A 27,459-nucleotide genomic window follows, 5' to 3' on the forward strand; every position below is an offset into this window, starting at 1 on the left:
TTGTTATCATGGTTATAGCCAAACACATTAATGAGCAAATAATTTTTACGTTTATCAAGTTCTTTTTATGAACTTGCAGAAAACCGTCAATTTTGTTTATTGTTTTTCGTTATTATAGTTATAGTCAAACTCATCAATCTGCAAATGATTTTTTATGTTTATCAAGTTCTCTTTTATCGGATTGAAGAAAGCCGTCAATTTTGTCTCTCTTGTTTTCTTATCATGGTTATAGCCACACTCATCAATGAGCAAATAATTTTTACGTTTATCAAGGGCTTTTTCATTACGTTGTAGAAACCCATCAATTTTATTTTTTTAATCATGGTTATAGCCAAACTCATCAATCAGCAAATGATATTTATGGTTATCAAGGGCAATTTTATAAAGTTGCAAAAAACTGTCAATTTTACCTATTTTGCGTTATAATGGTTATAGTAAAACTCTTCAATTAGCAAATAATTTATACATTTATCAAGAGCTCTTTCATCAAATAGGAGAAAACCGTCAATTTTGCTTTCTTGTTTTTTGTTATCCTGGTTATAGCCAAACTCACCATCAACAAATGTTTTATACGTTTATCAAGAGCTTTTCATGAAGCTGCATAAAACCTTCATTTTTGCTTTTCTTGTTTTTTTTTTATCATGGTTATAAACTCATAAATTAGAAAATAATTTCTACATTTATCAATAGGTGTTTCATTAGGCTGGAAGAAAACGTTAGTTTCGCTCATTTTTTTGTTATCATGGTTATATCCTATCTCATCAAGCAGCAAATGATTTCTACGTTTATCAAGAGCTCTTTCATCATTCTGTAAAAACTTATCAATTTTGCTCATTTCCCGTTATAATGGTTATAGCAAAACTGTTCAATTAGCAAACGATTTCTACGTTTATCAAGAGCTCTTTCATGAGACTACAGAAAACAGTCAAATCTTCTCCTCTTTTTTTGTTATCATGGTTATAGCCAAACTCATCATCAGTAAATGATTTCTATGTTTGTCAATAGTTTTTTCGTGAGCCTGCAAAAAACCGTCAATTTTGCTCCTTTTTCGTTATCATTGTGATAGCCAAACTCATCAATCAGCAAACGATTTCTAGGTTTATCAAGATCTCTTTCATTAGACTATAGAAAGCCGTCAATTCAGGTTCTCTTGTTTTGTTATCATGGTTATATAGCCAAACACATCAATGAGCAAATAATTTCTACGTTTATCAAGTTCTTTTTCCTAAGCTTGCAGAAAACCGTCAATTTTATTTAATATTTTTCGTTATTATTGTTATAGTCAATCTCATCAATCTGCAAATGATTTCTATGTTTATCAAGTTCTCTTTCATCGGATTGTAGAAAGCCGTCAATTTTGTCTCTCTTGTTTTGTTACCATGGTTATAGCAGCACTCATCAATGAACAAATAATGTTTACGTTTATCAAGGGCTCTTTCATTACGTTGCAGAAACCCATCAACTTTTTTTTTTAATCATGCTTATAGCCAAACTCATCATCAATAAATTATTTCTACGTTTGTCAATAGTTTTTTCGTGAGCCTGTAGAAAACCGTCAATTTTGCTCCTTTTTCGTTATCATTGTTATAGCCAAACTCATCAATCAGCAAACGATTTCTAGGTTTATCAATATCTCTTTCATTAGACTATAGAAAGCCGTCAATTCTGGTTCTCTTGTTTTGTTATCATGCTTATATCCAAACACATCAATGAGCAAATAATTTCTACGTTTATCAAGTTATTTTTTTTGAACTTGCAGAAAACCGTCAATTTTGTTCATTGTTTTCGTTATTATAGTTTTAGTCAAACTCATCAATCTGCAAATGATTTTATGTTTATCAAGTTCTCTTTCATCGGATTGCCAAAAGCCGTCAATTTTGTCTCTCTTGTTTTGTTATCATGGTTATAACCACATTCATCAATGAGCAAAAAAATTTTACGTTTATCAAGGGCTCTTTCATTACGTTGTAGAAACCCATCAACTTTTTTTTTTAATCATGGTTATAGCCAAACTCATCAATCAGCAAATGATATTTACGGTTATGAAGGGCATTTTTATAAAATTGCAGAAAACTGTCAATTTTACCCATTTTCCGTTATAATGATTATAGCAAAACTCTTCAATTAGCAAATAATTATACATTTATCAAGAGCTCCTTCATCAAATAGGATAAAACCGTCAATTTTGCTCTCTTGTTTTTTGCTATCCAAGTTATAGCCAAACTCTCCCTCAACAAATGATTTCTACGTTTATCAAAAACTTTTTCATGAGGCTGCATAGAACCTTCATTTTTGCTCTTCTTGTTTTTTTTTTATCATGATTATAAACTCATAAATCAGAAAATAATTTCTACGTTTATCAATAGGTGTTTCATTAGGCTGTAAAAAACTGTTAGTTTTGCTCATTTTTTTTGTTATCATGGTTATAGCCTATCTCATCAAGCAGCAAATGATTTCTACGTTTATCAAGAGCTCTTTAATCATTCTGTAAAAACTTATCAATTTTGCTCAATTTCCGTTATAATGGTTATAGCAAAAAATTTCAATCAGCAAACGATTTCTACGTTTATCAAGAGCTCTTTCATGAGACTACAGAAAACCGTCAAATTTTCTCCTCTTTTTTGTTATAATGGTTATAGCCAAACTCATCATCAGTAAATAATTTTTACGTTTGTCAATAGTTTTTTCGTTATCATTGTTATAGCCAAACTCATCATTCAGCAAACGATTTCTAGGTTTATCAAGATCTCTTTCATCAGAATGTAAAAAACCGTCAATTTTTGGTCTCTTGTTTTGTTATAGCAAAACTAATAAATCTTTAAATAATTTTTACATTTTATCAAAAGCTCTTTATTAGGTTGCAGAAAACCGTCGATTTTGCTCCTCTTTTTTATTATTATCATGGTTATAGTTAAAGTTATCAATCAACAAACGATTTCTACGTTTATCAGGAAACACCTTCATCAGGCTACAAAAACCGCCAATTTTGCTCATTTTTTTTGTTATTATTGTTATATTTAAACCCATTAATTAGCAAATGATTTCAACATTAATCAAGAGCTCTTTCATTAGGCTGCAGAGAAACTGTCTATTTTGCTTTTTTCGTTATAATTGTTATAACTCAACAATCAGCAATTAATTTTTATGTTTATCAAGAGCTCTTTCATTAGAGAATAGAAAACCGTCAATTTTACTCAATTTTTTTTGATACCGTGGCGATAGCCAAACTCATCAATCAGCAAATGATTTCTATGATAATCAACAGCTCTTTCATCAGGTTGTAGAAAACTTTCAGTTTTGCTCATTTTTTCATTATAATGGTTATAGCCAAACTCATCAATCTGCAAATAATTTCTACATTTATCGAGAGCTCGTTCTTCAGTCTGCAGAAAACCGTTAATTTCCTCTTTTTTTTTGTTATCATGGTTATAGCCAAATTCATCATCAGCAAATATATTCTACGTTTATCATGTGATTTTTCATGAACCTAGAGAAAGACGTCAATTTTACTCTTCTTTTTTCGTTATCATGGTTATAGCCAAACTCATCATCATCTAATAATTTTTTACGTTTATCAAGAGTTTTTTCATGAGTCTGTAGAAAACCGTCAATTTTGCTCTTTTTTTTCGTTATCATTATTATAGCCTAAACTCATCAATCAACAAATGATTTCTACGTTTATCAAGATCTCTTTTAACAGAATGCAGAAAACCGTCAATTTTTGCTCTTTTGTTTTGTTATATCCAAACTAAAAAATCAGTAAATAATTTCAATATTTATCAAGAGGTCTTTATTAGGTTGCAGGAAACAGTCGATTTTGCTCATTTTTTTTAATTATCATGGTTATAACCAAACTCATCAATCAACAAACAATTTCTAAGATTATTAGGAAACGCCTTCATCAGGCTACAAAAACCGTCAATTTTGCTTATTTTTTTGTTATTTTGTTATTATTGTAATATCCAAACTCATCAATCAGCAAATGATTCCTACATTTATCAAGAACTCTTTTATTAGGCTGCAGAAAAACTGTCTATTTTGCTTTTTTCGTTATCATTATTATAACTCAACAATCAACAAATCATTTTTACATTTATCAAGAGCACTTTCATTACACAGTTGAAAACCGTCAATTTTACTCAATTTTTTTTGTTTTCGTGGCAATAGCCAAACTCATCAATCAACAAATGATTTCTATGTTAATCAACATCTCTTTTATCAGGCTGTAGAAAACTTTCAGTGTTACTCATTTTTCGGTTATAGTGGTTATATACCCAAAATCATCAATCAGCAAATGATTTTTAAGTTTATAGAGAACTCATTCTTGAGATGGCAGAAAACCGTCAATATCCTCTTTTTTTGTTATCATGGTTATAGCCAAACTCATCATCAGCAAATAATTTCTACATTTATCATGTGATTTTTCATGAGCCTGGAGAAAAACGTCAATTTTGCTCTTCGTTCTTTGTTATCATGGTTATAGCCAAACTCTTCATCATCTAATGATTTTACGTTTGTCAAGAGTTTTTTTCAGGAGTCTGTTGAAAACCGTCAATTTTGCTCCTTTTTTCGTTATCGTTGTTATAGCCTAAACTCATCAATCAGCATATAATTTCTACGTTTATCAAGATTTCTTTCATCATAATGCAGAAAACCGTTAATTTTTGCTCTTTTGTTTTGTTATAGCCAAACAATAAATCAATAAATAATTTCTACATTTATCAAGAGCTCTTTATTAGGTTGCAGAAAACCGTCGATTTTACTCCTCTTTTTGTAATTACCATAATTATAGTCAAACTCATCAATCAGCAAACGATATCTACGTTTATCAGGAAACACCTGCATCAGGCTACAAAAACCGTCAATTTTGCTCATTTTTTTTGTTATTATTGTTACATCCAAACTCATCAATCAGTAAATGATCTCTACATTTATCAAGAACTCTTTCATTTGGCTGCAGAAAAACTGTTTATTTTGCTTTTTCGTTATCATTGTTATAACTAAACAATCAGCAAATAATTTTTACGTTTATCAAGAGTTCTTTCATTAGACAGTAGTACACCGTCAATCTTACTCAACTTTTTTTGTTATCATGGCGATAGACAAACTCATCAATCAACAAATGATTTCTATGTTAATCAACAGCTCTTTCATCAAGCTGTAGAAAACTTTCAGTTTTGCTCATTTTTCCGTTATAGTGGTTATAGCCAAACTCATCAATCAGCAAATAATTTTTACGTTTATCGAGAGCTCGTTCATTATACTACAGAAACCCGTCAATTTCCTCTCTTTTTGCTATCATGGTTATAGCCAAACTCATCATCAGCAAATAACTTTTATGTTTATCATGTGATTTTTCATGAGCCTGGAGAAAACCGTCAATTTTTTATTCTTTTTTTTGTTATCCTGGTTATAGCCAAACTCATCATCCGCAAATAATTTCTACATTGCGCACCAACAAAATTAAATGATTTCTACGTTTATTAAGAGCTTTTTCATGAGGCTGTAGAAAACCGTCAATTTTGCTAATTTTTTTAATTTTATTGTTATAGCCAAACTTATTAATCACTAAATGTTTACAATGTTTATCAAAAACTCTTTCATCAGACTGCAGAAAACCGTCAATTTTGCTCTTCTTGTTTATTTTTATTATGGTTATAGCCAAACTCATCAATGAGCAAATGATTTCTACATTTATTAAGAACTCTTTCATCAGGCTGCAGAAAACAATCTATTTTGCTCATTTTTTTGTAATAATTTTTATAACCAAACTCTTTAATCAATTCAAGATTTCTACATTAATTAAGAGCTCTTTCATCACACAGATGAAAACCATCAATTTTACAACTCTTTTTTTTTTTTGTTATCATGGTTACAGTCAAACTCATCAGTCAGCAAATGTTTTCTACGATTATTAAGAACTCTTTCATCAAGCTAGGGAAAACCGACAATTTTGTTACTTTTTCGTTATAATAGTTATAGCAGAACTTTTCAATCAGCAAATGATTTTGACGTTTATCAAGAGCTCTTTCATCATATTGTAGAAAACTGTAAATTTTGCTTTATTTTTTGTTATTATTGTTATAGTGAAACTCATCAATCAGCAAATGATTTATACATTTATCAAGAGCTCTTTCTTCAGGTTGCAGAAAACTGCAAATTTTGCTCTTTTTTTTTCGTTATCATTTTTATAACCAAACTCATCAATCAACAAATGATTTCTACGTTTATCAAGATCTTTTTCATGAGTCTGTAGAAAGCCGTCAACTTTGTCTGTCTTGTTCTATTATCATGGTTATAGTCAAACTCATTAATGAGCAAATAATTTTTACGTTTATAAGAGCTCTTACATTTTCCTGCAGAAAACCGTCACTTTTGCTCCTTTTTTTGTTATCATGGTTATAGTCAAACTGATTAATCAGCAAATAATTTCTACGTTTAATAAGATCTCTTTCATCGGACTACAGAAAACCGTCAATTTTGCTCTCTTTTTTTGTTATCCTGGTTATAGCCAAACTCATCATCAACAAATGATTTATACGTTTATCAAGAGCTTTTTCATGAGGCTGCATATAAACATCATTTTTGCTCTTCTTGTTGTTTTTTTTATCATGGTTATAAACTCATATATCAGAAAATAATTTCTCCATTTATCAACAGGTGTTTCATTAGGCTGTAAAAAACAGTTAATTTCGCTCATTTTTTTGTTATCATGGTTATAACCTATCTCATCAAGCAGCAAATGATTACTACGTTTATCACAAGCTATTTCATCATGCTGTAAAAACTTATCAATTTCGCTCATTTTTTCGTTATAATTGCTATAGCAAAACTTTTCAATCAGTAAACGATTTCTATATTTATCAAGAACTCTTTCATCAGGCTGTAGAAAACTACAAATTTTGCTTTTTTCGTTATCATTTTTATAACTAAACTCATCAATCAACAAATAATTTCTACGTTTATCAAGAGCTTTTTAATGAGTCTACAGAAAACTGTCAATTTTGCCCTTTTTCATTATAATTGTTACAGCCAAACTCATCAATTAGCAAATGATTTATACGTTTATCAAGATTTCTTTCATCAGACTGCAGAAAACAATGAATTTTGGTTCTCTTCTTTTGTTATCATGATTATATCTAAACTCATCATCAGCAAATAATTTCTACGTTTATCAAGTTTTTTTCATGAGCTTGCAGAAAACTGTCGATTTTGTTCATTATTTTTTGTTATTATTGTTATAGTCAAACTCATCAATCTGTAAATGATTTATACGTTTATCAAGTTCTCTTTCATCGGATTACAGAAAGCCGTCAATTTTGTCTCTCTTGTTTTGTTATCATAGTTATAGCCACACTCATCAATAAGCAAATAATTTTTACGTTTATCAAGGGCTCTTTAATTACATTGCAGAAATCCATCAATTTTTTTTTTATCATGGTTATAGCCAAACTCATCAATAAGCAAATGATATTTACGGTTATCAAGGGCATTTTTATAAAGTTGCAGAAAACCGTTAATTTTACCTATTTTTCTGTTATAATGGTTATAGCAAAACTCTTCAATTAGAAAATGGTTTAGTCAATTTTTTCTCTTTTTTTGTTATCGTGGTTATAGCCAAATTCATCATCAACAAATGATTTCTACGTTTATCAAGAGTTTTTTCATGAGACTTCATAAAACCATCATTTCTGCTCTTCTTGTTTTTTTTTTATTATGGTTATAAACTCATAGATCATAAAATAATTTCTACGTTTATCAAAAGGTGTTTCATTAGGCTGTAAAAAAACCGTTAGTTTCGCTCATTTTTTTGTTATCGTGGTTATAGCCTACCTCATCAAGCAGCAAATGGTTTCTACATTATCAAGAGTTCTTTCATCATGCTATAAAAACTTATCAATTTTGCTTATTTTTCTGTTATAATGGTTATAGCAAAACTTTTCAATCAGCAAACGATTACTAAAATTTATCAAGAGCTCTTTCATCAAGCTGTAGAAAATTACAAATTTTGCTCTTTTTCTGTTATCATTTTTATAACCAAACTCATCAATCAACAAATAATTTCTACGTTTATCAAGAGCTTTTTCATGAGTTTGTAGAAAACTGTTAATATTGCTCTCTTTTGTCATTATAAATGTTACATCCAAACTCATCAATCAGCAAATGATTTATACGTTTATCGAGATATTTTACATCAGACTACAGAAAACAGTCAATTTTGGTTCTCTTGTTTTAGTATCATGATTATAGCCAAACTCATCATCAGCAAATAATTTCTATGTTTATCAAGTTCTTTTTCATGAGCTTGCAGAAAACCGTCAATTTTGTTCATTAATTTTCGTTGTTATTGTTATAGTCAAACTCATCAATCTGCAAATGATTTCTACGTTTATCAAGCTCTATTTCATCGGATTGCAAAAACCCAACAATTTTGTCTCACTTGTTTTGTTATCATGGTTATAGCCAAACTCATCAATCAACAAATGATATTTACGGTTATCAAGGACATTTTTAAAAAGTTGCAGAAAACCGTCAATTTTACCCATTTTTCCGTTATAATGGTTATAGATAAACTCTTCAATTAACAAATGATTTATATATTTCTCAAGAGCTCTTTCATCAGACAGGAGAAAACTGTCAATTCTGTTCTCTCTCTTTTTTTTATCCTGGTTATAGCCAAACTTATCATCAACAAATGATTTTTACGTTTATCAAGAGATTTTTCATGAGACTGCATAAAACCATCATTTTTGCTCTTCTTGTTTTTTTATTATGGTTATAAACTCATAAATCAGAAAATAATTTCTACGTTTATTATTAGGCTGTAAAAAACCCGTTAGTTTCGCTCATTTTTTTGTTACCGTGGTTATAGCCTATCTCATCAAGAAGCAAATTATTTCTACGTTTATCAAGAGCTCTTTCATCATGCTGTAGAAACTTATCAATTTTGCTCATTTTTCCGTTATAATGGTTATAGCAAAACTTTTCAATCAGCAAACGATTTCTACGTTTATTAAAAGCTCTTTCATGAGACTACAGAAAACCGTCAAATCTTCTCCTCTTTTTTTGGTTATCATGATTATAACCAAACTCATCATCATCAAATGATTTCTCCCTTTGTCAATAGTTTTTTCGTGAGCCTGCCGAAATCCGTCAATTTTGCTCCTTTTTCGTTATCATTGTTATATCCAAACTCATCAATCAGCAAACGATTTCTAAGTTTATCAAGATCTCTTTCATTAGACTGTAGAATGTCTATTTACAAAATGTCTAACAAAATCTTAACAAAATGTCTATTTACTCTAATTTATAATTAGTATATCCTAATTGCATATTTTAGTTATATAAATCAAAAATTTTAATATCATAATGATGCACCCAATCAAAGTTTTCAAATCTTAACATATAATTTTTCTGTACAAAATTGCTTTTAAAATGTTTTAGATATTTTTTTGATAGAGATAAATGGCAAGTTTAACCATTATCGTTTTCACAAATAAAGAATCAAAATTTTTATATAACTATAATCTAAAACACTAAATATTTCCAATCGTTATTTCCTTTCAAAATCAACGATATTTTAATTTAAAAAATAAATCAAAATAAAATTAAATGCTTCTATTTTTAGATAAAAATAAAAAATTTATATATTTGGTATTATCATAATTCTTCTAAAAGGTAATATAACTATAAAATGGTTTAACTATTTTGTAAACAACTTAGTATAATTTCAATAGATTTACGTTGAGGACAAAGTTTCTTACAACTTTTCTATTTCGTTTATTGCACATAATTCATAGGTTTACCTTTTTGTCAAGAAGAGCAACATACATTTGCTAATTAAATCGTTTTAAATTATTAAATTTAGTGACGAATTTTTTAATTAAATTTAGTATGATAATGTAAGAAGAATATGTTATCGGATTCTTTATTATCTTCGCAAAAGAAAATTATAAAAGTCACGTACAAAATTTTAAACTTACCATTGAACACAAAGAATGATTTCATCACGATTAAAAATACTTCCTCTTCTTTTTGTTATTCGTTTTCAAATATAATAGGAACTTTTTATAAAGATCAATATTGACAAACAAATTTTAATATACCTAAACTAAGAAAAGATAGAGCCAAAAAAAAACATACTTGCTTTATAAACTTTAATAAGAAAAGATAAATGAAACTAAAACTTGTGAAGTTTCATCCACATCTTCGCCATCATCATCTTCTGTGTCTTTGACACTTTGTATACACTTTTTTGTTCTTCTTCGCTTACATCTTCATCCCCCTATTCTTCTCTTGCATCGTATTTGTGTTCTAGTTCTTCTCCATCTTTGTTTCACCATAATAGTGTTATTTTTTTCCATAATTATATTTATCCCATCGCTTTTTCTTATTGTTGTAGTTTCGTTGAGTCTGACCCCTCTTTCATTTCTACATTTTCTTATGCTTTTTTTGTTGTTATTTCTGTTTTCGAGTATTACAAAAAGCAGAACAAACTTAATAGAACATAACGATCTCATATAGATTTGGTTAGAAAATTAGAATTTAAATACCCTTTTTGTGTTGAACCTCTCCATGGAAACTTTTTTCTCTCTTTTTGTGAAGTCCTTGTTCTCTTAGTCTCAGTTTCCTAATAGTAATCATAGATTGGACAATCGATTGAAAACATACTAAAACACATCACGATAAAACTAATATAGAAAATAGAAATAAAACTAATATAGATACAAAAAAGTTTTTTCATAGAAAATAGAAATCAACCTTGTCAAAGTTGATGTTCATTGTAGTGGTCATCTCATCTTTATACCTCTCGGTCTTTCTGGCCTTTTTTCCATGTTTTTGTGCGCTTATCTATATATATATTCAGGAGAAATACAAAGAAAAAATCAAGAGAGAGATAAGCAAAAGCAAAAGAACAATGTCCACTATAATCGAGAAGACGGGTGCAATACACTTCTGCTTCTGCGAATTTCTTGTGAGTTTTAAAATGTGTGGCAAGAAAAATTAAAGCCTCAAACTTGTTTGGTCCTTCTAATCCTTCAGCATCCATTCTCTCTAAATCCTTCTCGAAATAAAATGCAGCTTCTTCATTACGTCCAAGCTTCTGGTGAAGCTTGATTAAGTGATATTCCTTTTGTGTCAGTACAGTCCACAACTCAATTGTAACACTTGATGGCCTCTTCAAGCATGTAAAGCTGTTCGGTTTGATAACATTTAGCCATGGCTATCCACAACCGAGAATCGTTTGGAAGAAAGAATATGGATTTGCGAAAATAGTAAAGTGCATAGAAAGGCATCCCCATCATCTCACATGCTTGTCCTAACCCATACCAAGCTCGATAATCACAAGGGTTTATATCAACAGCTCGTCGATATGCATCAATGGCAGCATGCGTGTTCTTCATCTCAACATATTCATGGCCCATAAGAGTCCACGCCGATAAATACTTGTTCAGTTTTAAAGCTCTCCGGAAGTACATAACTGTTTTCTCATGCTGGCCTTTTAAATTGTAGTAGTTGCCAATGATGCAGCAAGACTCAGGTCTGTACTTATCAGTCAAAACCACCTTATGTGCAAGGTAACTCAGCGCAGCACATGCTTCTTTTGCATACAGAACATAAGAATACAAATCCATATCTTCCATCCGATAGGGATCGTTTCTCAGATGTTCTCTAACCATGATTTCAACGTGGTCAAATTCCCTAAGACAATACTGAGCTTATGCAGTTTGAGCTTGGATGTAATTGCTAAAACTGAAAATACCTTGCAAATACTCGTACTTCGCCAAAGACCCAATGTGCATTCTGAGTTCTTGATCCGCATTGCCAAGAAAAACACTCTTTCATCCAGTGATTGTTTAAATTAAGGCTATTCAAGATTTCAATCGAAGTACACAGAGACTGCAGCTCTGACCATGCACTCTAGTAGGAAATGGAATTTAACCTTGTCTTGATGCTTTTCGTTGTGATAGTCTTCATCTCACCACCTCTTGTTTTTCCCTGCTTTTTTTTTGTTTGCTTATTGTACTTACAAAAATAAGACAATAAAAACACATGCATTAATATATCATATCATTAGAGTATGCATTTATATATACTTTTGATAGACAATGTATCCGAGAATTGAAACCGAACCTTTCCAACCCCTGGTGTTGGATCATGATCTGGATTGGAACTTGGAATCAAAAATTCACCAATTAAGTTACATGCACGCACACAAGTACACAACAATGAATTATCAAAGATAGTTCGGACCATGTAAAAGCCTGAGTATGTGCTAATAATGGTAATCATGTTTCATGAATCTATCCACTAATGATAGTTTATCAGAAAAAAAAAAAAGACAAAAGGTATCAGTATGATGAATCTATCTACTAATGATAGTTCATCAGAAAAAAAGACACCAAGATAACTTGTTACTAAACCTGGTTGTATTTGGCAAGACGCTCTGATCTGCAAGGAGCTCCGGTCTTGATTTGTCCTTGTTCATATAACAACATTACCAAGAGACTCCATATCATGACATGATTTGGAGAAGATACAATGGGATATTTCTTGATATATGATGTTGGGTTTTTGACTTACGGTTGACAAACCGACAGATAAGTCAGCAATGAATGTGTCCTCAGTGTCTCCACTATGGTGGCTAGCCATCACTCCCCAACCAGCTCTCTTTGACATCTTAACTGCCTCGAGACTCTAGGTTACGGATCCAATTTGATTAATCTATTCACTCATTCACCAAGGAGTTATTAACAATATTTCAAAGGATTTCAAATTGACCAATACCAGTCAAGAATATCTTGTGTGTGAGGATGTTACCTTCAATAGAACAGCATTGCAAGACCTTTCATTGATTGCCTTCTCAACTCTCTGCATATATATAAGAGTGTTAGAGACATAAGCATGTTAAGTAAGAGAGATAAAGTTCTAGAGGAAACGATTGATTAACAATGGCATACCTTGGGGTTGGTGACCAGCAAATCATCACCGACGATTTGAACTTTCTCGCCACATTCAACGGTCATTTCAACATAGTTCTCCCAGTCATCTTGGTCAAATGGGTCTTCAATGGATACATTAGGGTACTCTGAAACGAATGACTTGTACAAGTCCTTGAGAGCATCTCCAGAGATCTTTTGAGAACCATCGTTGTTCTGCAAATTCACAAATAGAGCAGCGGATAGATATTGAAAGCAATGTTCTTGATTTCTTCTCAAAGAGGTTCATGATTTGTAAAGAGATTGCTTTACCTCTTCTTTGAAGTTCAAGTCGTATTTCTTGTCTGATGAGTAGAACTCAGACGCAGCGACATCCATTCAAATGACAACCTTGCCAGTGTATCCGGCCTTCTCAATGGCAGTCTTAAGCAGTTCTAGACCTTCTTTGTTCTCCTGAATGTTTGGTGCAAAGTCACCTTAATCCCCAACGTTTGTTGCATCCTGACCGTACTTAATCACAGACTGAACATAGACATAAGAAAAACAGGATGAATTAGTCACATACAAGAAACGTGAGAACTTTCATGTTAACACGACAAGAAATTTTCAGATAAAGGAGTAACGACAAGAGACCTATTATTTTGACTATACATTTTTAAATCATAAATTATCATAGTATGAGCATCTCAGAGACCAAAACAATTCATGATTTACCTTCAAGTTGTAAACTTACACACCCATTTTCATGGCTTCCTTGAAAGATGAAGCTCCAACAGGGAGAATCATGAACTCCTGCATTGCAAGCTTGTTTCCTGCATGAGATCCACCGTTGATTACATTGAAGGCAGGAACTGGGAGCACAATCTTTGGGTTACCAGCAAGATTAGAAATGTGTTGCAGCAAGATACAGAGCAAAGAAAAGAGTTGAGATGACTTTGTACCATAAAACAAAATGACAATGTTTACCTCCTTTGTGTTGTCGTATATAATATAAAACCTAATTGTCTACCTCCTTTGTGTTGTCGTTCTCCATCCCTTTTCTATGGACTTGTCTCCTCTTTCTAGATATGTGGCATTAGATTGGAAACACAAAATATTAGGTCATCCCAAAAAGAACACACAGCCGAAACATATATCGATCAAAGAGAGAAAATAAATATATAATTATCAACGAAAACATATCAGTCGAGATGGTGTTTTGCTTACTTGTTCATACAACTTTCGCGGGTAACCTAGGAATCGACCAATAGAAACCAGAATTCATAATTTGTTTTGGATATTAGTTTTATTAAAGAAAACAACCGACCAATAGAAACCAGAATACAAATAACAACATAATCTACAAACTAATAGAATTATAAGAAAACGATTAATGTAAAAGGTTACCTTATTCCTCCTTTTCATTGTTGAAGATGAAGATTTACTGAAAACAATAGAACACACGATTAGATATCTCAATTATTCTTTATTTCAGACAATCAAACATACGTACTATTTGAACAATAATCATCTCAACACGGCTAAACACAATTACTAAAAAGCTATATAAAAAAACCATAATATACGTAAACCATAATTACACAATTACGTAAAAAATATTCCATACGTACTATTTGCATATAAAAATATTTAATAGAACATAAAGAAACACAAACATTTAAATAGGTAAATAGATGTAAAATATACAAACCAAATCTATAGAAATACCTTTCCAAACCTCGTTATGTTCTCATCAACACCACCTTCGTCCGAAAGCTTTGTCGATGGAACCTCCCACGTTCTACAAATCTGAAACACATAGCAAAGGTAAAAAATCAGCAAAACAATAAATCAACGAATTCATGCAAAAAATAAAACAAACAACAAAAAACATGCACACGACCTTTAAAGGACCATGAAAACAATATATGCATGACAAACAATTCGATTCATCAGAATCGTAGTAGCTATATAAAAAAACCATAACGGTGAAACTATCTAATGAGCACAGGAAAAAAACAATACCTAATTCTCTGGCCGATAACTATATATATATAGCTTTAAAATTAGGGCAAACATCAATCATTATCTTAAGAAATCTAACTTTTTAATTAGAAACTAAATCAGAAAACTAACAAAAATGAATATTAACTACTAAGATATAGAATTATCCAAAAGATTAACAAATATATTGAACTTTTTAATTAGAAACAAAATCAGAAAACTAACAAAAACGAATTTTAACTGCTAAGTTATAGAATTATCCAAAAAATTAACAAATAAATTTAAGCTAAGATTCCATAATCATTAAAGTCGAGACATTATGACATCCGTATCCCCAACTATTACACTATAAAATAAAAAAATTTAAGGGTGATTAAGACTAATCATCACAAAACACGATTAGACTTATATACCCTTAACAATTAAGAACAAAAATTTTCGAATTGAGGGTGTTTAGGACATTATTATAGAGATCAACACACGATTAGACTTATATACCCCTAATTACGAAGAAGGAGAAATTTCGAGAAGAACAATTCATTAAGGGTGTTTAGGACAAATCATTCTAACTTTTAACCACAGGCCTCCAATGCCCTAACTTTCAATATGGTGCGTTTCTACTTCTCAAATAATTATTGTAGAGATTAAAACTCTTTTCAAGGGTGTGTTTTCGATTGAGTGTGTGAAATTCTGAAGCAACAATCATATGCTTTTTCAATCATTGATTATGAAATCTTTTGTGGAGATGTTGAGTTTATGTTGATTGTTGTTGAAAGCTAGGTTTTTATATTACATCTTTTGGTAAACTTTAAGAGTATTGATGTGTCAAGATATAGATGAATACCTTATCTCTTTGAAATCTCAAATCGCGATTCTGTGGCCATTAAGTTATTCTCTCTCCGTTTTACTATAAGTGTCGTTTTAACTTTTTAACATTTTTACAGATTTTATGAAAACATATTAAAATTCCTATTATACCCTTAAAACCTAGGTGATTCTTGATTTTTATGAGGTTAAATTAGGTATTTTATGTCAAATTTTGAAAATCTAAAACCCGCGAAACGGCATTTAGTTTGAAGTGGATAGAGTATGATATTTTTAACGACATTTGTAACATGAGCTTCCGATTTGTTAGAAGTCGAAGAAGAAGATTGAATCACCTTGTTGCATGTTTTTGGCTCTAGAAACGGTTTATCAACTATGAAATTGCAAAAGTTGAAACTCTTTTTTGATGTAATTTTATAAGTTTAACACAAACTTAAGTATTTATTTAGTCTTTGTTAAAAAAAAAAAAAAGTATTTATTTAGTCATTTTTAATTTTGTGTGGTAATGCAGCAACGACAACTATTAAAAAGTAAAAACAACTACACTACATATTTTATCAAATAGTATCTACAACATTACATTGATTCATTTTGATACATTTCCAAATGTTTCTAGATTTACCTTCTATAAATTGGATTTCTAAATAAATTGGCCACAATTGAGATTTGTATTTATGTATCTTTAGCTAAGAAATTATGGGAAAAGAACAAGTGAACAAATAATGTATCTCGATTGTCATTCCATCAAAATCTAGGTTCGAAAGTTGAACTGTCCCCAGTGTGTGAGAGCTATATGGTTAGTGTACCACTTTCCTTCATCTTCATGTAAGGTGTTGGGCTACTGGACTAGCCCGTTGTGATTTAGTTCAATTAACAATAAAAAAAGAATTTTTGTTAAAATATGTTTCTTGTATTTTAAAATTATTAATTTAATTACATTTTGGTTTTGTATGTTTAAGCCTAAAAAAGTGTCGGTTAGCAAATCTTAATCTCCATTTTTAAAAGATTTAGCATCCTTTTTTGCAAGAAATTTAAAAAAAAAAAAAAAAAAAAAAAAAAAAAGGAGAAAAATCCTCACCTTGAAGAAGAAAGGTCCAATGGAATAATTCAAAGGTGATTGAGGTAATAATCTTCTAGAGTAAGCCAAACCGAAAAAGTTGATATGTGTTTGTGGCTAGTTTAGTTTCTATTTTATTACAATTAACCAAATAAAATTGTTTCAGTTTAGCTAATCTCTACTTCCAGAATTTCAACGTGTGATCTTTTGGTTTTCAGTCGTTCGACCACATTTGATGTTTTTGATCATCACTGGTTCGACCACGTTATTTATAACTACGATAAAACTCGATTGCATCACCCTATTTATATGACAAATTAGTCAACCCTAAAATATCATTCATTGACCGAGTGCAAATTTTAGAGAAAGATAGTGCAAATCTTGCATAAAATAAATAGTACTAATATATAACAGATTATTAACAAGATAGTATACATAGTACCAGTGAGTAGTTAATAACTATACCGACTGAATAACATTGGAAACGTGACTTTTTAAAAACTGAATAGACATCTTCTTAATTCTCATCATGCTTTATACAACATTGGAAACGTTGGCTAACACAGATGTATATCAACACTTCAACCATGCAAAAAAGAAAATTATAATTATTTGCTTAGTAGCTTTGTCTGGCTAGTTATATGTATACATGATAAATCTCTTTCTCTTGCTTGTCAATGCATGCACTTCTATTAAAGATTTCGTGTCTTATATGTAAACATTAATTCTTTGCTTTAAAAAAACAAAAGTTCATTTAACTCTATATTGTCTATTAATTGGTATTCAAATTCATGTATGTTTAAGTTTAGTTTGTTAATTATACAAAAACATCGAGTATACATGAATTAATTAATTGTGTTATGTAAAATCTATGTACTCAAATTCCTTTATTTTTAGATACGCTTCTTCTAGACAAGTACAAAGTTCATCAATTCAATTAGATTAGTCTTCAGTTCTTATGGAATAGTAAGATTCAGTTAAACGAAAGAAAATAAATAAATATAACTAGTTAAAGGAAAACACCAAATTTATATATAGATGGACGGCTAAGATCACACCAAGAACCAATAATAAAGTATTTTACTATTTTTTTGATACCGATAAGACTGAAAATAGATCTCAGATATCTATATAAATAGATCCTACTACATTTTGCAACGAAACATGCAATAAAAGAAAAAAAACAAATTTGGTTCCTTTTTCTTCTTCAGACAAGTAAAATCTTTTTAGATTTCTATACACACATATTTTGCAGACAAAGGTTTGATCATGCTCTATTTACCTAAGAAGCTGTTCTTGTTCCTCTCGTGCATTGTGATGTTGTCAGTCAACTACAACAACAGTGCCTCCGTAACCGCAGCAAATAGCATCGGCTTGAACTACGGCCTCCTCGGAGACAACCTCCCCTCTCCGTCCAATGTTATCAACCTTTACAAGTCCATAGGCATTACTAAAATCCGAATCTTCGACCCGAACACTGAGGTTCTCAATGCCTTACGTGGTCACCGCGATATAGAAGTCACTGTTGGCGTTAAAGACCAAGACTTGGCTGCTCTTGCAGCAAGCGAAGAGGCTGTTAAGGGCTGGTTTGCGGCCAACATCGAGTCTTACTTAGCTGACGTCAACATCGCATTTATTACCATTGGTAACGAAGTCATCCCAGGACCAATCGGTCCTCAAGTGCTTCCGGTCATGCAGTCTCTCACCAACCTCGTCAAGTCGAGAAATCTTCCTATCTTGATAAGCACCGTGGTAGCTATGTCGAACCTCGAGCAGTCGTACCCACCTTCCGCGGGAATGTTCACCTCCCAGGCTCGGGAACAACTTGTCCCCGTACTGAAACTATTGTCACAAACAAGTACACCGATCCTTGTCAACATATACCCTTACTTCCCTTATGCGTCCGACCCAGTTAACATCCCTCTCAACTATGCCACCTTCAACACTGAGGCCATATTGGTCCAAGATGGACCATTGGGTTATTCAAACATGTTTGAAGCAATCTTTGATGCGTTCGTGTGGGCAATGGAGAAGGAAGGCGTTAAAGATTTACCAATGGTGGTGTCCGAGACAGGATGGCCATCCGCGGGGAATGGGAACTTTACCACGCCGGATATCGCGTCTACCTACAACAGAAATTTTGTGAGGCATATAGCAAGCGGAAAAGGAACGCCTAAAAGGCCTAACAAGGGCATCGATGGGTTTCTGTTCGCAACGTTCAATGAAAATCAAAAGCCGGTCGGGACTGAACAAAATTTTGGGTTGTACAATCCAAGTGATATGAAGCCAATCTACAAGCTATTTTAAGCGTGCAGTGAAAGTTGCTTAGACTTTCTCGATTCACTAATAATAATGATATATTAGCTGTTAGTGAATTAGTAAAAGATTAACAATGATACACATGTTATAAGCAACTGATGTCTACGAGATGAGATCTCGTAGCGAAACTTAATTGACTTTTGTAATAAATCTGATTATCTGAATGCAGTACTAATTTGAAAACCAATTTCTCTGGTTTATTAAACGAACGTACTCTGTTTCTTCGTATATCTAACACAAGAGTATGCCATATGCTTCGCATCGTCTTGTATATGCATTTTGTTTTGTATAGGAATGCATGTCCATAATAATTTTGTATTATGCACATCAGTGTCCCAAATTGATTCAAAAATCAATGGGTTTGTGTTAGTAGTACATAATTAAAACAAAGTGCGTTTGTGTTTGCTGTGTTTGTGGCTTAATTATTTTAGTTTCTCTTCGACTACCATAACCCATACACAATTGTTTCGGTTTAGTTAATCTCTATTTTCGAAAATCCAACGTGTGATCGCTTAGTTTTCGGTGGTTCGAAGACTTTAACATGGAAATTTTTTGGTCTTTTAGTTGTTCGACCACGTTATTTACTACCATAGTCCATAGCTAATAGTTCTTTGTTCAAAAAAAAAAAAAAAAAAAGTCCATAGGTAATAGTTATGTACTTATATATTAGTAAATCAAACAAAACTCAATTGTATCACTGTACGTATATTCATATGACAAATCAGTCAAACCTAAAATATCATTTATCGAACTCTTTTATTCATCAAGATACTATATATACCTAAAAATTAAAAAGAGTACCATTAACACATGAATACCCTAGACCCTAGTACGCTAGCGTTATATTTTTTTCCATATATATCAAATTATCAACACTTCAAACATCTTAAAAGAAAAGATTAATTATTTGCTTAGAGCTTTGTCTAGTTTTATATTGATACATCTCTTTTTCATGTCTGTCATTCCTAAAAAAAATCCAAGTTTTAGAAGGAAAAAATTTGTTCCAAAAAGATAGATTTTTAAGTTTTCTATTGCACTTTTTATAGTTAATGATGATGAAGTGTAAACTTTAAGTAAAATAATATTGGTTAATTAGAGTTAAATAAAATGTTAATCACAAAAATGATGCATTTATAATCAAATTTTAATTTGTTTTCTTAATATGTGTGAAAAGTTTAAATATTTAGATTAATTAGAAACAGAAGGAGTAATAAATTTGTGCACTTGTATTAAAATTAATGTATCAATTTAATAATCTACGTATATTGGTAGTCAGATTTATGTATGTTTAGTTTGTTAATTATACATGAATTTATTAGTTAAAAATGTATAAAATTTATGTATCAATTTACTTTACTGTAGTAATTTTTGAACTGAATTCATGTACTTTTTTTTTTTTTGCCTAGAAACAACGAAGATAAATTTAATTGGATACTTTTCTTCTAGACAACATAATTGGATTGGAATAGTAAGATTCAGTTAAACAAAAAAATAGTAAATAAAATATAACTAGATAAAAAAGAAAACACCAAATTTGTAAATAGATCGAGGGCTAAGATTATACCAAGAAGAACCAAAATAAAATAATTTACTATTTTATTGATACCAATATGACTGGAAATAGATCTAAGATTGTACCTATATATACAAACACATGCAACCAATATTTTGCAACGAAACATAATAACGAAAAACAAGTTTGGTTCCCTCTTCTTCTTCAGAGAAGTACGATTTTAATACATTTTTATACACATACTTATAGAAAAAAGTTTCATCATCATGTTCTATTCGACTAAGAAGCTATTCTTGTTCTTCTTCTTGTGCATTGTGCTGATTGTCAACTACAACAACAATGGTTTCGTAACCGCAGTAAATAGCATTGGCTTGAACTATGGTCTCCTCGGAGATAACCTCCCGTCTCCGTCCAATGTTATAAACCTTTACAAGTCCATAGACATTACTAAAATCCGAATCTTCGACCCGAACACTGAAGTTCTTAACGCTTTACGCGGCCACCGTGATATTGCAGTCACTGTAGGCGTTAGGGACCAGGACTTGGCTGCTCTTGCAGCTAGCGAAGAAGCTGTTAAGGGCTGGTTTGCGACCAACATCGAGCCTTACTTACCCGACGTCAACATCGCGTTCATTACTGTTGGTAATGAAGTCATCCCTGGACCAATTGGTTCTCAAGTGCTTCCCGTCATGCAGTCTCTCACCAACCTGGTCAGGTCAAGGAATCTTCCAATCTCGATAAGCACTGTGGTGGCTATGTGGAACCTCGAGCAATCGTACCCACCTTCCGCAGGAATGTTCACGTCTCAAGCGCGTGAACAACTTGTTCCCGTGCTGAAACTATTGTCTCAAACAAATACGCCCATTCTCGTAAATATTTACCCTTACTTCCCTTATGTGTCCGACCCAGCGAGCATCCCTCTCGACTATGCCACCTTCAATACTGAGGCCATCGTGGTACAAGATGGACCACTGGGCTATTCAAACATGTTTGATTCAATATTTGACGCTTTCGTGTGGGCAATGGAGAAGGAAGGCGTTAAAGATTTACCAATGGTGGTGTCCGAGACCGGATGGCCATCTGCTGGGAATGGAAACTTTACCACGCCGGATATCGCAGGTACCTACAACAGAAATTTTGTGAAACATATAACAAGCGGAAAAGGGACGCCCAAGAAGCCCAACAAGGGCATCGACGTGTTTTTGTTTGCAACATTTAATGAAAATCAGAAGCCGGCAGGGACTGAACAAAATTTTGGGTTGTACAATCCAAATGATATGAAGCCCATCTACAAGCTATTCTAAGTGTGAAAGTTTTTTGGACTTTCCCGATTCATCAACAATAATAGTTGGTAGTGATTAAAGTAAAACTAATTAACAGTACACATGCTAAGCAACTGGTGTCTATGATGAGATGAGATCTCGTAGCAGAACTTGGTTGACTTTTGTAATAAATCTGAATGTAGTAATTTAAAAACCAATTTCTATGGTTTAGTAAACATACTCTGTTTCTTCATCTATTAATAAAAGAGTATGTTTTGTGTATGCATTTTCAAAATAATTTCTTTTTATATTATACAAATCGGTGTTTTATCAAAATAAGTAAATTAGTGTCCGAAAATGATTCAACAATTCAAGGTTTTATGTTAGAATAAAATAATAAGTTAAAACTCTTCTTAACTTTTTGGAAATTCTAACATTCTTAACATTTCTGATAAAAAAAGATAGTTGAAGAAATGAAAAATGAAAAGGTTTCTCTTATGATTAAGACAGATGTTTTGATTCGTTAATATCCCTTCTATTTTAATCCCACTTATTCCATTGAACTATATATCACTCCACTAGTCAGGCAAACTATTTCCATTACATAAAAAAAAATGATGATGAATTTATAAATGTTGGTTGTTGTTTTTTAACATTAGAACCACAAAAAAAAAATTTGAGAGCAAGTCTGTCTCTGACCCGTCTTAATCCGATTCTTAGTCAAAATTTTGAATTCGTCAATCATTCTTCTTCTTCTTCCTCTGATTCCCCCAGAAAAACCCTAGCTCCATCTCCCATTTCCCCCCAAATCCCACGACCAATTTATGCTCGGGGGAGAATAATCAAAGGTCAATCTTCAAGGGAATCGAATCCTCGCATAGCCACAATCTCGATCGATCTCAATTTCTTCTGTGGAGGCTGAGAAAAATGTCATCGGAGATTGAGGTGGTGGAAGAAATCCAATCGAGTCCCAAGGAGAATGGGGAATCGAGTTCTAAAGGGATTGAAGAAGAGAGCTTGAAGAACGATGTGTATACTGCTGCCGCTTATGGTGATTTGGAGAAGCTTCATAGGTTGGTTGAGTTAGAGGGTTCCTCTGTTTCCGAGCCTGATGGTCTTGGCTACTATGCTCTTCAGTGGTCTGCCTTGAACAACCGCGTCGCCGTTGCCCAGTACCTTATCGAGGTTACATCGCCCAATCCTCTTTTTTGTTCTTCTATGTGTATATCCAATTGATTGTTTAACGAATTGTTTGTTGATGAGTATGGATGCTTTGTTTACTTCCTTATGTAGCTCATTTGTTGCCATTGTGTATACTAGATTTGGACTGTGGTTCTGAAGTTTCTATAACTGATATGTCTCGGTTCTGGTTTTCCAGCATGGTGGAGATGTAAACGCCACAGATCATACTGGACAGACTGCATTGCATTGGAGTGCTGTTCGTGGTGCGATACAAGTTGCAGAACTGTTACTTCAAGAGGGTGCAAGGGTAGATGCAACGGATATGTATGGCTATCAGGTTCAGCTCTTCTTTTAACTACTTTGTGTTTAGCGTCGATGTTATCCGCTGGATCCTATCAAATTTCCCTTCTTCTCTTGTTTAGTTCTCAATGGATGTGTGTTAATCGCCAATTTAAACTGCTTGTAGCCAACACATGTTGCCGCACAGTATGGCCAGACTGCTTTTCTTTGTCACGTTGTCTCAAAGTGGAATGCTGATCCTGACGTGCCAGATAATGATGGAAGAAGCCCCTTGCATTGGTACCTTCTTGAAACTGTTACTTATTAATTGATTTTAGGCTTGCACGCTTATTTCGAGAGTGAATAGTTGGTTTCATTGGTTTCCTTCTCAGATTGTTCATGTAGATTTAAATATCTTTTCGTACAATTTTGTTCTAGTTGCCAAATATACTGAGTGGATTAGAATTATTTTCTGTCAGTTATTTGCCTATGATAGTTCTCGAGTTTTTTGTTATGAAGATTTGTGAATACGTATTACTGTTTCCCATCTAAGGTTACAGAGGTTGTTTTCTTTCCCGTATTTCTTACTGAGAGTTCGTTACTGTTACATGGATTGTTCTACTGCATGGTTTTTAGATATCTTATGTTGACCTTTGGATTTTATCCTATTTTTTCAGTATCTATTCAGAAGACAGTTCTAATTTCGTCTTTCTATTCTTCTCATAATTTGAGAAATTCAGGGCTGCATATAAAGGATTTGCAGATTCCATTCGCCTACTTTTATTTCTAGATGCATATAGAGGACGACAAGACAAAGAAGGTGGTTACAAACATATTTTTTTGAAATCCTGTGTTTATTTTGTTAGATTAACTATACGTTTCTAACAGCTTCTCCATTATACTGATTCTGTTATCAGGTTGCACTCCTCTGCATTGGGCTGCCATCCGAGGTAATTTGGAGGCTTGCACTGTCTTGGTGCAGGCTGGAAAGAAAGAGGATTTGATGATTACTGACAAGACTGGGCTAACCCCTGCGCAACTTGCTGCTGAAAAGAATCACAGACAAGTTTCTTTTTTCCTTGTAGGTATCTGTTTTACTTGTTTGTTGTGTAGCAATCTGTAGTCACACTGTTTGATTTGATGCTTTCGTAGTGGTTGTACTGCTAGCAATAAATGGTAGTTGAATCATATTATTGGCCTAATTTTTGGCAGTTATGTGCATCTCATTTGACCTTTGCATACCTGGTGTAGTTAACTCTACTTGTAGCTATACTATGTTAGTTTCTCCAAGTCTGTAGAGTTTCTTATCCATTCAAAATGAGCAGCATTATGCTTAAATTATTGAGAAAATTGTGTTGATATTTGTCTGTATCTGTCTTATAAACGCTATTCTGCAGGGTAATGCTAGAAGCCTGCTTGAAAAGCGTTGTGATGGAAGCAGTCCCCTTGGAAGATTGTCAAAGTTGGGACTCGCTCCAGTTCTTTGGATCATGATCCTGCTGCTTCTGCTTGTATATACAAATTCTGTTGTTTTGGGTAGTTACCTTGGCCTTCTCAAATCTCCTTTGTGTGCATCATATCAAGTAACTCTTCTATGCATGCCCATAATTTTATGAACCCTTTGGCCATTGCAGCATCCAATCTGCCAAAGTTAACAACTGGGATTGGTGCGCTTGCATGGCTGGGATTCTTTCTTGCAACTGCAGGACTATTTTTGTTTTACCGCTGTAGCAGGTATATGCTCACCCTGTACTTCCTCGATTTTCTTTTCGTATATCTTCTAAAAGTAGCCATGTCTGCTTTCTGTTGTTATCTGATTATTAGTATAGTGTATCTTTGCTATGCATAAATTTCTTATATTTCACCTGGTGGTTGCAGATTAGGATTTTACATTATAGTATTTTAAGCCCGATTCTCTTCATGGTTTCATTCATTTCACCTAGCAATTGCAGATTGGGATTTGAAGGCCTTTACTTCTTTGCAGCTGTAGTTTGTATCACAAGAAGCTGGTTTTCTTATTGTTTTATATTGTAATTTTATTTTTTCTGCAGGAAGGATCCAGGTTACATCAGAATGAATATCCATGATCCGCAAACCATGAAAGATGATGTTAGTAGCTTTATCGGTTCTCAAAGTTTACGTTACATAATTGTCCATATTATCCAGTTCGGTATGATTTTGAGTCCTATTTTTTTTGTTCAAGTGTCTTACTGGTTTTCTTTCCCCTTTATAGGAACCGCTGTTAAAAATAGAGCTAAACAATCCCGCTTTGCTTGCTGGGAATTGGACACAGCTCTGTGCAACATGCAAGGTACCTGCTCAAATTCCCTTTAATGTCTTTCTTCAATCTTAATACCAAGTACTTAATCATCGATGCTCCATCTTGAAATTTACTTCTTTTGGTCCACTTTGTTTCATTTTATTCAGATTATCAGACCTCTTCGAGCTAAGCACTGTTCCACCTGTGATCGTTGTGTAGAGCAATTTGATCACCATTGTCCTTGGGTATCAAATTGTGTTGGAAAAGTAAGTACGGTTCCTGTCTTCCTTCTTTTGTTTTTGACATAGAAGTTGGCAAAATAGGGGTAGCCGCATCAGGCTTTTGTTTGATACTAACATTTCATATTACTGAATCTGCCTTCCTCTTCCTTGTCTCTTTTGGTGTGACCTAACTTACTGTTCTTTTCGAAAATGCTTAGTGGTATATTTGTGTTGCAAATTTTGGTATACAGATCAACAGAGATGCTTCTTGGTGTCACATCACCTCTTCTATTTATTTTGGTTGCTACTGGTTTGATTTCTTAGTCTTGCAGCTGGAGCATGATACAAGTACTTATCTGTGGATTGTCCTTGTTTTCCAACCGATTTTGCAGAAAAACAAGTGGGAATTTTTTCTTTTTCTTCTACTTGAAGTTCTAGCGATGCTGATAACTGGTGGCGTCACTCTTGCAAGTATGTTTGTAGTGGAAGATGCCCTTTAATCGTTATATGTAAATCTAGAGATAACTTTCGGACAAAAATGTAAATGGTGTATTATCTACTTGCAGGAGTCTTGAGTGACCCTTCAGCTCCATCTTCTTTTGGAGCATGGATGAGCCATGTCGCTAGTAATCATGTGGGTGCTTTATCCTTTCTGCTGGTGGAATTCTGCCTCTTCTTTTCTGTTGCCGTCTTAACAGTCATACAAGCGTCACAGGTGAGTCCTCATTCCTATTTCCTTATCTGCACATCTTTGTTCCTCTTGTGATCTAAATGGTACAAAGACTGTTCTTTCGTACTTCTCTTCCCCGGATTATTCATCTCTAGAATAACTCCAGAGCTAAAACTCACTAAGTAGACTAGATTATTCGATTTTCATGGCGGGGTGTTTTGCCTCATCCTGAAGATCCATTCTGTCCCATTTTTCCTTTACAGATATCAAGGAACATAACCACAAATGAAATGGCCAACGCCCTGCGGTACAGCTACCTAAGAGGTCCAGGTGGTCGCTTTAGGAATCCTTATGATCTCGGGTGCAGAAGAAACTGCTCGGATTTCTTAGTAAAAGGTTATAACGAAGATATTGAGTGTCATGAAGAAGACGCAACACAGAGACCAGAGGGTATTAGCATGATGCAGATGCAGCGGAATTCAAATCTTCAAAATGGCAATGGCCATGTAGCTATCGATGTTAACCCGATACAGAATTCACAGGCAGCACATGTTCATTCTTCCAACTGCAGCCATAGCCATAATAGTAAGTCAAAGAGTGACAATGTTCCTTTGGGTTTGGGGCTTGGTCTTAGTCGCAACCCAACCCGACCTGTTGTATCTCCATAATATGGTCCGTGTCCCAAATGTGCATTTGTGTTGTAAGAAACACGTGTTTGCCCTCGTCGAGTTATTGATTACATCATTATCCGTTACATGTGAAGATAGTAATACTCCCTCTTTATCACTACAAGTGATGTTTTACTGAATTTTTTTAAATTTCATTTTAAGTGATGTTTACAATTTTCTATGCAAAAATTAAACGTCTCTAATAGTAGTATATTTTCTTATTAGTTAAATTCATTTTACTTGAATAGTGTTTGAAAATTATGTATTTTTTTAAAAAAA

The 27,459-nt window shown here is 32.9% G+C and overlaps 3 protein-coding genes and 2 pseudogenes across 3 annotated transcripts; 3 read left to right on the plus strand and 2 right to left on the minus strand.

Moving 5' to 3' along the window:
• Positions 1-10,500: 10,500 nt before the first annotated feature.
• LOC110227066 lies at positions 10,501-12,294 on the minus strand (annotated as a pseudogene).
• Positions 10,906-15,006, minus strand: LOC9310059 (annotated as a pseudogene).
• Positions 15,007-16,915: 1,909 nt separating this feature from the next.
• Positions 16,916-19,761, plus strand: LOC9310060 (probable glucan endo-1,3-beta-glucosidase BG4). The gene has a single exon (XM_021020484.1). It carries the CDS (start codon positions 18,076-18,078, stop codon positions 19,111-19,113), a length of 1,038 nt encoding a protein of 345 aa, XP_020876143.1. The 5' UTR covers positions 16,916-18,075; the 3' UTR covers positions 19,114-19,761.
• Positions 19,762-20,488: 727 nt separating this feature from the next.
• Positions 20,489-22,124, plus strand: LOC9308004 (probable glucan endo-1,3-beta-glucosidase BG5). Its single transcript, XM_002871889.2, has one exon. It carries the CDS (start codon positions 20,905-20,907, stop codon positions 21,940-21,942), a length of 1,038 nt encoding a protein of 345 aa, XP_002871935.1. The 5' UTR covers positions 20,489-20,904; the 3' UTR covers positions 21,943-22,124.
• Positions 22,125-22,569: 445 nt separating this feature from the next.
• LOC110227294 (protein S-acyltransferase 24) lies at positions 22,570-27,345 on the plus strand. The gene is made up of 13 exons (XM_021021127.1): positions 22,570-23,085; positions 23,279-23,419; positions 23,549-23,661; positions 24,102-24,181; positions 24,279-24,442; positions 24,759-24,897; positions 24,996-25,095; positions 25,413-25,470; positions 25,595-25,672; positions 25,789-25,887; positions 26,235-26,313; positions 26,409-26,557; positions 26,776-27,345. The coding sequence occupies exons 1-13, from the start codon at positions 22,828-22,830 to the stop codon at positions 27,178-27,180; spliced, it is 1,863 nt and encodes a 620-aa protein (XP_020876786.1). The 5' UTR covers positions 22,570-22,827; the 3' UTR covers positions 27,181-27,345.
• Positions 27,346-27,459: the final 114 nt, after the last annotated feature.

This window comes from Arabidopsis lyrata, assembly GCF_000004255.2.
Source record: "Arabidopsis lyrata subsp. lyrata unplaced genomic scaffold ARALYscaffold_6, whole genome shotgun sequence".
Classification (NCBI taxonomy): Eukaryota; Viridiplantae; Streptophyta; class Magnoliopsida; order Brassicales; family Brassicaceae; genus Arabidopsis; species Arabidopsis lyrata.